The 13,907-nt window shown below is 35.2% G+C and overlaps 1 protein-coding gene across 1 annotated transcript; it reads left to right on the top strand.

Annotated features, from left to right (window-relative positions):
• The first annotated feature begins 4,922 nt into the window (after positions 1-4,922).
• Positions 4,923-7,981, top strand: LOC144972383 (uncharacterized). The gene has a single exon (XM_078913515.1). It carries the CDS (start codon positions 5,821-5,823, stop codon positions 7,105-7,107), a length of 1,287 nt encoding a protein of 428 aa, XP_078769641.1. The 5' UTR covers positions 4,923-5,820; the 3' UTR covers positions 7,108-7,981.
• The last annotated feature ends 5,926 nt before the right edge of the window (positions 7,982-13,907 follow it).

Below are 13,907 nucleotides of genomic sequence, written 5' to 3'. Positions count from 1 at the left end.
AAAAGAACAAATGCTTTCACTAATAATTTATCACTTGTTTGATTTGTCAACCAGAATCAAGTTGGCATAGGAAGTGCTGATCCTTCATTTCCATCTATACAACACCTGTCCAAGAAATGCTGCCTCTTCAAAGATCAGTGTGAAAGATTTTGAACAATTTTTTATATTATATTGCTAGCGGATGCTTGTCAAACGTAATGGTACTGATTTTCTATTGACAATAGGAACATTAACAATGCAAAGGTGATCATGTCGGCTTGTTTTATGTTAGTCCGGGGAGAAGAAATGTAGGGGTTAATCTTGTACTGCCTTCTCGACTGGTAGATTGTGATTAGTGGATTGTGACAGGGTTTGAGTAGTGCAGTATGTTATATGGATGTGATTGATAATCATAGAGGAGATATTTTGAGAGGGAGAGCAGGTGATGCGGGAGTGTGTGAGATGGACACACATGATATATAAATGATAATCAGAGGCAGTAGAAAATAGGATAGCAGAGGATGAGAAGAGAGAGAGAGAAAAGGAGATAGAGAGAGAGACTTTAATAATAATAATAATAATACACATTTATATAGCGCTCATTCTCGTGTAAAACACAAGCTCTGGGCACTTTACAATATAAATATCAATTTTAAGTGAAAAAATAAAAAAATAAAATAATAACAACAATAACAATTCATAGCCAAATCAAGGATTCATATAGAGTCAAGAAAAACAAATACAGTAAAAATGTGTCTTGAGATTCTTTTTAAAAGTAGGTAAAGACTTGCACTCCCTCAGACCACGTGGTAGTTCATTCCAAATCTTGGGGCCGAAACAAGCAAACGATCTATCACCAAATTTTGTTCTTGATCTTTTTTTCCGAAATTTTCGTTTGGTCATTACATGATCTTAAAGTGTAATTTTCAAATTTACACATGACCACGTGATCTGTGAGATATGCCGGTGCTATACCAGCCAAACACTTATAAACAAGACACGCTGCTTTGTAATATGTGCGCTTTTCAATGGGCAACCAGTGGAGAGAGGCCAACAAAGGGGTTGCATGATCAAATTTTTTTTTGCCAAAAACTAATCTTGCTGCACTGTTTTGCAGTAGTTGCAATTGTTTTAATAGAAGCCTGAGGCAAGTTGACAAGCAGCGAGTTACAATAGTCTAGTTTCGAAAAAATGAGGGAAACAACCAATGTTTTACATGTTCCAATTGCAATATACTGACGGATCGAACTGATTTTCTTCAATTGAAAGTATAAAGATTTACAGAGAGCAGAAATGTGAGCTGACATTTTCATTTCTGAATCAAAATAGACACCCAAATTTTTCACAGTCTTTGAAACTTTGATCTTTTCACCCCCAATCAACACCTCAAGACCATCATTCACCTTCAACTGCCCTCTATTTCCCACAATCATCACTTCTGTTTTTGACTCATTCATTTTCAACTTGTTTGCATCCATCCACTCTTTCACATCCGTCACACATTCTTCCACACGTTTCACAATATTTTCGAGATTTTTAGTTTTATCAGTAGCATAAAGTTGCGTATCATCTGCATAGAGATGATAGCGCAGCCCATGACCAGTGATGACATTAGATAATGGAGAAGTATACAAAACAAAAAGAATTGGACCCAAAACAGAGCCTTGAGGAACACCAAAAGACAATGTATGTTGACGAGAAAGTTTATCTAAAATCATAACCTGTTGCTTTCTGCCATCTAAATAAGATTCAAACCACTGCAAGACAGTCCCAGACAAGCCAAAGGTTATATTAAGTCGTTTAATGAGAATACCGTGATCAATAGTATCAAACGCCGCCGAAAGGTCTAACAATGTCAGAAGAGAAACAGAACCTTTATCTAAAACATCAAGCAAATCACTCGCAACACAGCACAGAGCAGTTTCTGTGCTGTGGTAAGAACGATAAGCTGACTGAAATTTTTCCCATAGATTGTTTTCATGGAGATGTTGTGAAAGACGTCTGAGTACAACTTTTTCAAGGATTTTAGAAAGAAATGGCAGATTTGAGACGGGACGGTAGTTACTAAGGTCATTTACATTGAGATTTTGCTTTTTTATGAGAGGCTTTACAATTGCATGTTTATAGATATCTGGGACTTGTCCTGAGATAAGTGACTGATTTATAATATAAGTTATGCAAGGTAACAATTCAGGAAGACATAATTTCAAAATATTAGTTGGTAAAGGATCTAAATCACATGACTTCGAGGAAGATGAAAAAATTATTTTAGAAATTTCTTCTTCAGTTGTTTCTTTAAAACAAGAGAATCCCTGTGAACCCGAAAAAGGGTGGAAATTTATATCTTCATTTTGCACGAGGTCCAAATTGTTCCGAATTTTCGATATTTTTCCCGAAAAGAAATCTGAAAATGCATCCGGCTGCTTTTCTACCGGGATATTAGTGGGTAGACACATGCCCTTTTCTTCCCCTAAAAGTTCCTTTGAAACAGAGAAAAATTCCTTAGTGTCCCTCCTGATGACAGTTTTGTGTTATAATAGTTTCTTTTTGCTCTTTTGCAGGTGGTTTTATACTTATGCTTTTTTGCTATATATATCAGCCGGTCAATCTCAAGGCCCGATTTTCTCCACGATGCCTCTGCATTCCTTTTTTCCCTTTTGGCAGTTTTTTCACTCTGGTTAAACCACGGAGACGGTTTCCTGGAATTTATTATTCTAGTTGTGTTTGGCGCATGCCTGTCGATGACGTTGCGCAGTACCTCGTCTGTTTTCTGTGCTGATGGTATATCCATTCTTCCTAGTTCCTCTGACAGATTGTTTTTGAAGGAACTAATGTCTATTTTTTTGGTATCCCTAGACACTATCTTGACTTTCTTTGCTTTCTCTTTGATGCATTTGAGAGTTGCCAGAATCAGATTGTGGTCTGAAATTTCTTTTTTGATATTTTTAATTGATTCAACAAGCGAGGGTGTGTCAATGATGAACCAGTCCAAGATGTGCCCCAATCTTTGAGTTGGAGAGGTCACTAACTGAGTGAGGCCATGTTCATTCAGCATATTTTTTATAATTTTAACGAGACTATTCTGATCAACATCAAACTGAATATTAAAATCGCCGATATAAATCTTTCGCTTATTTGATGTGTCTTTTGATACAAAATCTAAAAATTCGTCAGCAAAATCATTCTGTCTCAGTTTGTTCTTTTTGCTTGGGGTGGTCTGTAGATACAAGTGATTAAAAATGAAATTTGAGGGTAGGTCAATGTGGTTTGGACACACTCGAAACTTTTGAACGAAATTGGCCTGTTTTGTATTTTAGACGAAAGAGCGTGTTTGTATATGATGGCGATCCCCCCTCCTGATCGTCCATTTCTTGGGAACGATTCCATCTTGTAGCCGGGAGGTGTCATTTCTTTCATTATAGGTTCATCACCGAACTGACGCAACCATGATTCAGTTATATATAGAATATCGATATCGTGTTGATCTATGACATCGATTATATCGAATGTCTTGTTTCTCGATGACTGTGCGTTAATATGGCCAATACAAATGTTATGATTTCCATGACTTGGTCTTGTGTCATTTGTCAATATTTTAGTTAACGTCTGTGGTGGTCGAGTTGAACGATGACAGTTCACTGGACGTCGCGGGACTGTTGTTTCAATTACATGTTGTTTACGTCGACCACCACGTTTACAGACAATCTTTTGTTGATTGTAATGGTGTTCACGTTTGAGGTCGGAATGTGTGTTTTCAATTTGTAAACAATAAAAGCGCAGGGTGAATAAAAGTCCAACGACAGCCGACAGTAAAAATTGGTTGTGAGAACGAGTAAAAATGGCGGGGTCTTGGTGAAACATTGTAAAATAGTCCGAAACAATTTCGATAAAAATGATGTCAAAACCGTATAAAATATAATTAAAGCAATATCACAATGGTATCTTACGTGTTGTACAAAAATCCTTGAATAAAAATTGAATTGAAATAAGACGTGTAAATCCTTGAAATCGGTAAAAATTGAAGAGAAATGTCACAACAACAAAAACACGTCTTGCCTGTTAGGCAACTACACTCTATCTCTAGGTGGGTTTTGATTATAGCTTTCTTTTGGGTCTGCAATTAATAGATATAAGACACAATAAAAAATTATTTGACATTACTAAATAACTGGTTGATTTTTAAACAAAAAGTATACTTTCCTGATTTTTTAAAAAAATTCCTAAAAAATCATTAAACATGCTTTGACAAAGCAGAATTTATCTCTGCTTTCGCTTTCTGTACTTGTCCTGGAACAAATTTTGCCCATTTTCTAGCTGGAGTTTTTTCCACAAGGGATTCTGTCTGATTTGAGGGCATAGATGTGCGTATGAGAGAAATCTTTTACCCACTGTAAATAGTATCAAGTGTGATTGTGTATTATTATAGGTGTTGGAAACAATGTGTATATTTCCCCCTTTAGGCGGTGATCACAGTCTGTGTGAGATTTATAGAGGACTTAAGCTGGGCATGGGAGTAGTTGCTGCTAGAATCTAAATGTGTAAACTATTCTCAAATTCCTTTTTTCTAGTTGTCTGTGACTTTAGAGTGTTGTAGGCATTTTGTAATATCCTTATGCGTTGTGCACCATTTTCCTGTTCTTAGGCGCTGACATTCTAAAAGTGATGCAAGTATCAATTAACTGCCAAAACTATACTAAAATAAATTGGTTTTATAGATTTACACACGAAGCTGTGACTAGTGGTAATTTTTTTGTGACTTCCAATCAAAAAGACATCAGAATTTAATTAAATTGAAAGATTGCTACTGGGATCTACCTATGTGAATTACTCCCCTTTGTCTCTGACCCAAAAGTGTTGTTGGCATTTATGACTGAATTCTAAATCCACCAAATTGAACTGTTCTTTCGTGTTGTGTACCATCTCCTTTTACTCACTACATTACTAATAAAATTAAGGGGAAAAAAAATGTAATCTCTGGTCAACTTATCAAACAGAACAAAAACCATAAATTAATCAATTGCAGGATTTCTCCAGCTTGTTGAGAAGGACATTTTCAGAGTTTATGCCACGATTTGTCTTTGATGTTTGTGTTTTGTTGGTTGCAATTTCAAAGAGATAAAAAAACAAAACAAAAAATAAGTGAGTTTTTATGAAGTGCAATATCCACTAAACTTGCTCAAAGTGCTCTACAAAGGGTCTTTGACCAACAGCAACACGTAACGTGTAGAACAAGACCTGACGCCTGTTAGGCAATACTACTATTTTTTTTTTTACGACAGAAACAATGCCATTAACGGCCAGGTACTCATTTTACACCTGAGTACATTGAATGTCAGTAATGAGCCTTTTCCAAGAACTCAACTGTGCGCCGAGTGATAAAATGGTTTGAACTCTACCTCGTACCCCAATTCCGAATTGGGTTACAAATGAAGAATCACGCCGTGACTGTCAGTTCACGTTCGACTGTCAAGAAGGCTGGACGCGTCTTGTTTTGTCTATTTAATGCAAACCATTGTGTTAATTTTCCTTATTCTTATTGGATTTTAATCTGTTGTTAGACCTGTGACATATCAATTCCCAGTGGAATATATTATTAACAACTGTGAAAGTGGTGCTTAATGATTTAAATTTTGAGAAAATTTTTTTTAAAAGAATTACTTCGAATAAACGGATAAAGTTGAAGATTTGAACAGGGAACTTTCTACCCCCGCGAGGGAGAAAACTTAAACAGTTCCCATAACATCTCCCGAGGGAGTGTTAACTCATATTATTAACACTGTGAAAGTGGTGCTTAATGATTTAAACTTTTGAGGAAAAAATTCTAATTACTTCAAATAGACAATGGAACCAGATAAAGTTGAAGATTTGAATAGGGAACTTTCTACCCCCGCGGGGGAGAAAACTAAAACAGTTCCCATAACATCTCCCGAGGGAGTGTTAACTCATACAAAAAACCCAATTTCTTCTCCCGCGGGAGAGAAAAAGAGGGGTAAATATGGGGAATGCAAAAAAGACAGTAGAACATACCATAAAAGGAAATTAGAACCTAAAACAAAAACAATTGGAAATGAGACAATTAATGAGGGGCCATCACATTCGATAAGCAAGGAAACCCACGCTAAAACCCACGCCTCAAATTCGGAATTGGGACAACTAATTGTGGAAGGTTTCAAGTCACTGACGCATCTATTAATGACTAATCACGACTCCAGTGAGCCGTCGTCAAAGAAACAAAAACCGAATGAGATCGAAAAGGGGGGAAAAGTCACGCACACTATAACCGCGACCAGCGACCTCGACGAATTAGAGATTCTCGAAAATGATATGGTATACGAAGATGAGAAAGAAAAAGAGGTGGAAGAAAGTGAGGACGAAGATGAAATTGATAATGAAATAAAAGAACTGGAACAGTTTTTTAATGTACCGGAATCGTTTGGTGAAGACATTCACGAATCGGTGGCAAAGATAGTCAATAATGGAGTGTGCGCTAATGTCAACAGGGAAAAAACCAAGAAAGTGTTGGATAAACACCTTTGCCCTAAAAACACCCCCAACCTCAGAGTCCCTCGAATTAACCCTCAATTATGGCGTATACTGCCTACTTATGCAAAATCTAAGGACACGACGATCAATAACATTCAATTGTTAATGAGCAAAAGTTTAACCATAACGGCTAAACTGCTGAGCGACTTAGTTAAAAGGAGCCAGGAAAAGGACAATAAGAGAGTAATAGAGGTCAAAGCAATGACTCCATTAGTCACGGATTTGTTAAGAGTGGGATCAGCTGTATATACGAATTGCAGCCAAATTCGAAAAGAAGCACTTAAGCCTTTTCTGAATGAAGAATGTAGAGAATTGTGCAAACCGAAAGAAAGCACATCAACGGAGTTCCTTTTTGGAGATAATTTAGACGAAAGCATTAAGACAATTAATGATACCCACAAGCTTTCGAAAGCCGTGACAAAACCTGGCACGTTCCACTTTGATGGAAAACCAAAAAATGGTCAAGGGAGGATGCCTTACCCCTCACCATCCCGAACCCACAAAAGCAGAGGGGGGAGAAGATGGCGACCGATAACAAGAGGAGGACGGGGAGGAAGGAAACCCTTCTCACAGAACCAAATTTAACTTTAGGACAACAAGGACAAGTAGGGGAAAAGAAGACATAGCGTAAGTTTAGAATTTAAAAATACTATAGACAATTTCACAGGGGGAAAAACAAAATTATATATACAGAAATGGCAGGAAATCACTAAAGACCAGTGGGTGTTAATAAACCAAATTAGGGGAGTTTACCCAGAACTTTATTTTACCCCTGTGCAAACTTTTATCCCAAAAAGCATAACATTTTCAGAACAGGAAAGAATACTAATTGAAAGAGAAGTTAGAGAATTAAAAGAGAAAAATATTATCCAAGCAGTCAGAGGGATGACGAGGATAACCAGAATCAATTGTATTCTAATATATTCGCTAGAACTAAAAGTAATGGAAACCTTAGAATTATTCTCAACCTTAAGCATTTCAATAAATACGTTAAATATACACATTTTAAAATGAGCAGTCTTCAAGAGGCGATATATTCATTTCAGGAACAATACTTTGCTTGTTCCTGTGACTTAAAAGATGCTTATTTCAGTATTGCACTACATGAGAAAGCAAGAAAATTTTTCAGATTTATGTTTTCAGGGGAAAAGTTCGAGTTTACTTCACTCGTAATGGGTTTCACTGATGCTCCGCGGATTTTTACAAAAATCACAAAACCAGTACTTGCTCGCCTGAGAGACGAAAACATTATCATAATTATGTATATAGACGATGCCCTCATATTGGGGAGAACATATTTGGATTGTTTACGAGCTTGTAACAGAGTTTGTAAGCTATTTGATGAACTAGGCTTCACTATAAATACCAACAAGTCTTGCCTTATACCAACCCAAGAGATTACATATTTAGGGTTTGTCTTAAATTCAAAGACAATGACCATTAGACCAACAGAGGAAAAGATTAGAAAAATTAAAAATCTTTGTGATCGTTACATTCGTGAAGAATTTATTACCATCAGAAAATTAGCGGAAATCATAGGAACACTAGTTGCAGTTTGCCCTGGTAACGAATATGGAAATGTGTTTTATAAAAGATTGGAGATTTATAAAAACAAGTCGTTAGCAAAAAATAAGGGTAATTTCGATAAAATTATCGTTTTAACAGAGGCTATAAAAGAAGATTTAAAATGGTGGCTTTCTATGGTGGGCAGTTACCCAATTAAGATAGGACCACAACCCGAAGGATCAATCTTAACATCAGATGCCAGTAATACTGGATGGGGTGGAGAATGTGCAGGAGTTAGAACTGGAGGTTTATGGTCAGAAGAAGAAAGAAGATGGCATATTAATTGTCTTGAATTGAAAGCGGCTCTTCTCACTTTGAAAGCATTTTCTTCTGATTATAAAGGCCACTCTAGGATTACTTTATTTTGCGACAATACGACAGCTGTATCATGTATTAACAAAAAAGGCAGCATGAAAGAAGAATGCAATAATATAACCAGAGAATTATGGTTATGGTGTATAGAGAGAAATATGACAGTCACAGCTGTACACATACCAGGAAAAGAGAATACTGAAGCGGACAAAGCTAGTAGAGAAAAAGGGCTTGAAACCGAGTGGTCTCTAGAGAAATCTGTCTTTGACGACATTAACACAGAATATGGACCCTTCCAGGTTGACTTATTTGCTAGTAGAATAAATCATAAAGTAGAACAGTATGTCTCATGGAAAAAAGATGCAGACGCATGGAGAATAAATGCTTTTTCATTTTCTTGGTCTCATTTATATGCTTATATTTTCCTCCTTTTAATCTAATTATCAGAATCCTACAAAAAATAGAAGCCGAAAAAGTGGATTGTGTCATGATTGTTCCGGTTTGGAAATCACAGCCATGGTTTCCAAAACTCATAAACTTATTGACAGATGTTCCACCCCTATTACCAAAGAAAGCCAACCTTCTTCATCATCCAGTAACAAAACAGAAGGTTCACCCCATATTACACAACAGCAGAATGATAGCCTGCCGCTTGTCCGGGAAATTCTCCAAAGTGCAAACATTTCAGAAGAAATTAGTGAAATCATCATCAATTCATGGCGACGAAATACCAGAAAACAATATACTACATACATCAGGAAATGGCTTGTATTTTGTAATAAAATCAGTCAAAATCCCTTTCCGCCGTTGGCATCAACACTACTAAAATTCTTACACGAACTTTACTCGACGGATTAGGATACAATAGTTTATGTTTAGCTAGATCAGCAATTGCCAGTTTGGACATATTAGAATCTGAAAACAATTCAATTGGTAGTCACCCCATGATAAAGCGATATCTAAAAGGAATATTTCACCAAGCTCCTAGTTTACCTAGGACAGTGTCTACATGGGACCCTAATATAATTTTGGATTTCCTGAAAAAATTGTCCCCCTGTAAATCCTTAAGCCTCAAAGACCTAAGTTACAAAACTAACATGCTTATGCTCCTCACAACTGGACAGAGAGGACAAACAATTTTATCGTGTCGAATAGACGAAATGGAAATAAAACTTAACAAAATCAATTTTAAAATTCACACCTTATTAAAGACTTCAACCCCGCATCACCACTTATCCGATCTTACGCTTAAAGCGTATCCTCCAGATAGAAGAATTTGCACTGTTACTTATATAAAAGAATATATTCAGAGAACCAAATCTATAAGAAATTCTAAACAATTATTCATACACCTAAAACCACCACATGAAGCAATCTCTAGAGATACCCTGAGGAGATGGACAAAAAAGACAATGGAGTTAGCGGGCATTGATATCAGTATTTTTAAGCCCCATTCCACCCGGGCAGCATCTACTAGCAAAGCGGCCACAAAAGGAGTTCCACTTGATATAATACTGAAAGCGGGAGGATGGAGGTCAGAGACCACGTTTACAAAATTTTATCATAAGCCAGTGGAAAGAACGAAAAAGGATTTCAATAGGGCAGTACTGGATGAACAACAAATGAGTGGATTTCGTAATTTACGTCATAACAGACAAACGCTTTAAAGCTTCATTTGTAACCCAATTCGGAATTGGGGTACGAGGTAGAGTTCGAAAATTAAACGAACTCACCTGTGATGTTTAATTGAAACTCTGACGAGTCCCAATTCCGAATGGGGAACAAATGCCCACCCATTGGTAAATATCATCTAAACTCATTAGACTATAATATAATAGTGTTATAGATTATACTTGTATGTATGTGTCCCATCCCTTTTCATTTGTTCCGTATGTCTGTTCTGACGCGTTAAAGCCTGACAGTCACGGCGTGATTCTTCATTTGTTCCCCATTCGGAATTGGGACTCGTCAGAGTTTCAATTAAACATCACAGGTGAGTTCGTTTAATTCACTAAACTTGCTCAAAGTGCTCTACAAAGGGTCTTTGACCAACAGCAACACGTAACGTGTAGAACAAGACCTGACGCCTGTTAGGCAATACTACTATTTTTTTTTTTACGACAGAAACAATGCCATTAACGGCCAGGTACTCATTTTACACCTGAGTACATTGAATGTCAGTAATGAGCCTTTTCCAAGAACTCAACTGTGCGCCGAGTGATAAAATGGTTTGAATTGTATTGTATTGTATTTTGTTGTATTGTATTGTATTAGAAATCCAGACATGTAACTACATGACATATCCACATCTACCAATGTTGTCATTTTGTTGAGTAACGTATTCAAATTGTGATATGTCTTCCCCATGCATATTGTAGAAACCAAGCCAGATATTATTATAAATATGATTATTATTATTATTACCGTTACTACTACTTTTAATTCTACTACTACTACTACTACTACTACTACTACTACTACTACTACTACTACTACTACTACTACTACTACTACTACTACTACTACTATTACTACTACTACTACTACTACTACTACTACTACTACTACTACTACTACTACTACTACTACTACTACTACTGCTATTATTACTACGACTACCACCACCACCACAACCACCATCAATACTATTATTATAATTTATATTAAGTAGTTTTCCAACTTTTCATTTATTTAATTTTTTTTTTAAAGTTTTGTTTGTCAACAAGTTTTAGGATTTCCACCAGCACTAACCCTCCTAAATAAATAACCCTGATTCCTGAATGTATGTGGAGATGCTCTGAAAGATTGTCCAATCTCAAAATGGACTGCCGTGCTATGCCAAAATACCGGATTCAATATTTATGACAATTCTATTTCAATCAACAATTAATTGATAACATTTAAAAACAAAGATGATAAATGTAATGATAACTATTATATTTATGTAAATGAAATGAAAGATATTTTTGACATGCATCTATCATTACCCAGTGTGTGTGTGTGTGGAATTGGAGCGCATTATATCCATGGCTGATTTTTGTGACTTGTGACTGAGATACTGTCTATATTATGTAGCATCGTCATTGCTTCTCATTCATATTCAGAATTATTTGTTTAAAACAATGTATTCAGTTGGGCAATTTATAATACTCCCCACTCACTCCCCCATCCCCTCCTGAGGGTCTGCTATATCCCATAGATTGGTGCACCTATCTCTCCTTTTCCTGGAATGAAAGTAGAAGACCTTCTTTTTGTCCATCATGTCCAATTGGTCCATTAAGTTCGGATTGTCGATTGTTCCTTGAAAACTGAGAAACAAAACCTTTTTCTATATGAAATGTGTTGTGATATTCCCCAGGTGAATCCCATTCTGTGTTTCAGTATTAGTGTTATGGCTACTGGTGCCAAAAGTCATTTTGTAAATATAATATATAAATTCAGATTTGAGACCTATCAACAAGTTGGGTGTCATTTTAATGGATTGACATATGAAGTTATATCTGATCAAATGCAGTACAGAATATATTTTTGTCATATTTTAGTTTTCACAGTTTTCTAATTCCAATGGCCTTACTTTAAAGTATGCGTTATAATGCTGATGTCCCTGAAAGTAATAAAAAGTTAATCAAATTCAGTAAGGTTAACCGAAAATCCAAATCCACTCTTATGTTCAAATATGATTGTTAAAATTTTTAAAAAATATTTTAATACGATTGTAAACAAACAAAAAAAATCTAAACAGTTCCAGTCCAATATATTCAAATATAGTTATTCAATAGCAGAAATTTCATTGTTTTGAAATCCATTCGTTCATTAAATAAAAATAAATAGGTGAATAAAATAAAAAATATTTTGGGTCAAAATTACAAAATGCAGACGATATAAAAAAAGAAAAAGAAAAACTTTTGAAGACTGGGGTCTTCTGTTATTGTTTTTTTAAGTTTTGATCCCTTGCATTATTTTCTCATCCAGCATATTTCATCTTTATAAAAAATATTTCTCTCTTCTTAGTAAGAGTAAGACTTACTCTTTTCTTCAACTGGTATTTGTTTTCACCGGTATTTATTATTTATGGTTAACCTTTTTATATGTCTGATCATAAATTTGACTTTTCACAAGATCGACACGACACACTTTCTTCAGATTTGAAATAATATAATAATAATAATAATTGATTATGGATCTTTCACATTTAAAGTTTGACTCATCATTACAAATTTCCCCTGTATACATTTCCTTTGCCTTTGCCATATTATTTTAATGTCAAAGACTGTATAAATGTAGCTATTTATTCATAATTCCGTCTCTATTAATTATGTATAATGTATATATTTCATTGAAATTATTATTTCATGTTATTTATAAGAATGTAATCTACATCTGTAAGTATGTAATTAGTGTTAATTTTATTTATTTAATATTATTGACATTGCTTTGTTATTAACGTTATTATTATTATTATTATTATTATTATTATTATTATTATTACCATTATCATTATTATCATCATCATTATTACTATAATTATTATTACTAGTAATATTATTGTTACTCTGAGTTATTTGCCCAAATGACCTCCCATAGTGGGCAGGGTGGCACTTACTGTCTTCTATCCCCTATATATGTTTTCCAACATGCTTTCTGTCTTTGTCTTGGAATGAGATTACCTGGTTTTGTCCTGGCCCTGGTCAGATACCCTGGCTGAGAGGGAAACAGTCAAATGTATAGTTAGTTTTGGGAGATTCTATTGTTTTTCCTTGTAAATCATCTGTCTGTTATGCACTGTATTATTTTTCCTTTTACGTATGTATGATTTGTAAACAATTGAGTGTGTTCCTCTTGTCGGGGACCTGGGCTTGTGTCTGGATGAGACATTTAGTGATCTTAAACTAAGTGCACTGATAGTGTTCTCTTGGAATCTACATCTGTTTCCTATTTGAACCAATTCCCCTTTGTCTTGCTTGTTCTTAGGTGCTTTAATTGTAGTTCTAGAACTTTTTATTATCCCATTATCTTCCTTTTTACTGGCGTTGATATGACCGAAATGTGTTGCAAGCGCTGTAAAACCTTTACAAACAAACAAAACAAAGTGTTGCAAGCGCCGTAAAACCATTTATTAAAAAAACCACAAAATCTGCAGAAAATTGCTCAAAGTAGTCATAGCTTTTGAGATAATATTTTGTGTTGTAAAATGGTCAAACCAAAAATATCTAGTGTTACAAAGTAAACAAAGACAGGAGAATTTCAAGGAGTGAAAATTTCAGACCTACATGAAACAAAAATAGAATGTTGTGCACATATTTAGAATATTGAAGCCTAATTGAAATAGTGGGGCGTATAATTCCATTAAGAATGGTGATCTCAATTTTGACAGAGTTCAGGCCATGGTTGGGCGCAATTGACTCCATGATGATTATTTCTTCTTCTTCTTCTTCTTCTTCTTCTTATTATTATTATTGTTATAGTTATTTTTATTATTATTATTATCATCATCAACCCTATTATTA

Source organism: Berghia stephanieae, chromosome 5 (genome assembly GCF_034508935.2).
Source record: "Berghia stephanieae isolate SIO BIC M18660-M18661 chromosome 5, UCSD_Bste_1.3, whole genome shotgun sequence".
NCBI lineage: Eukaryota > Metazoa > Mollusca > Gastropoda > Nudibranchia > Aeolidiidae > Berghia > Berghia stephanieae.
The sequence above is the reverse complement of the archived record's forward strand: the minus strand, read 5'-3'. Positions and strand labels throughout refer to the sequence as shown.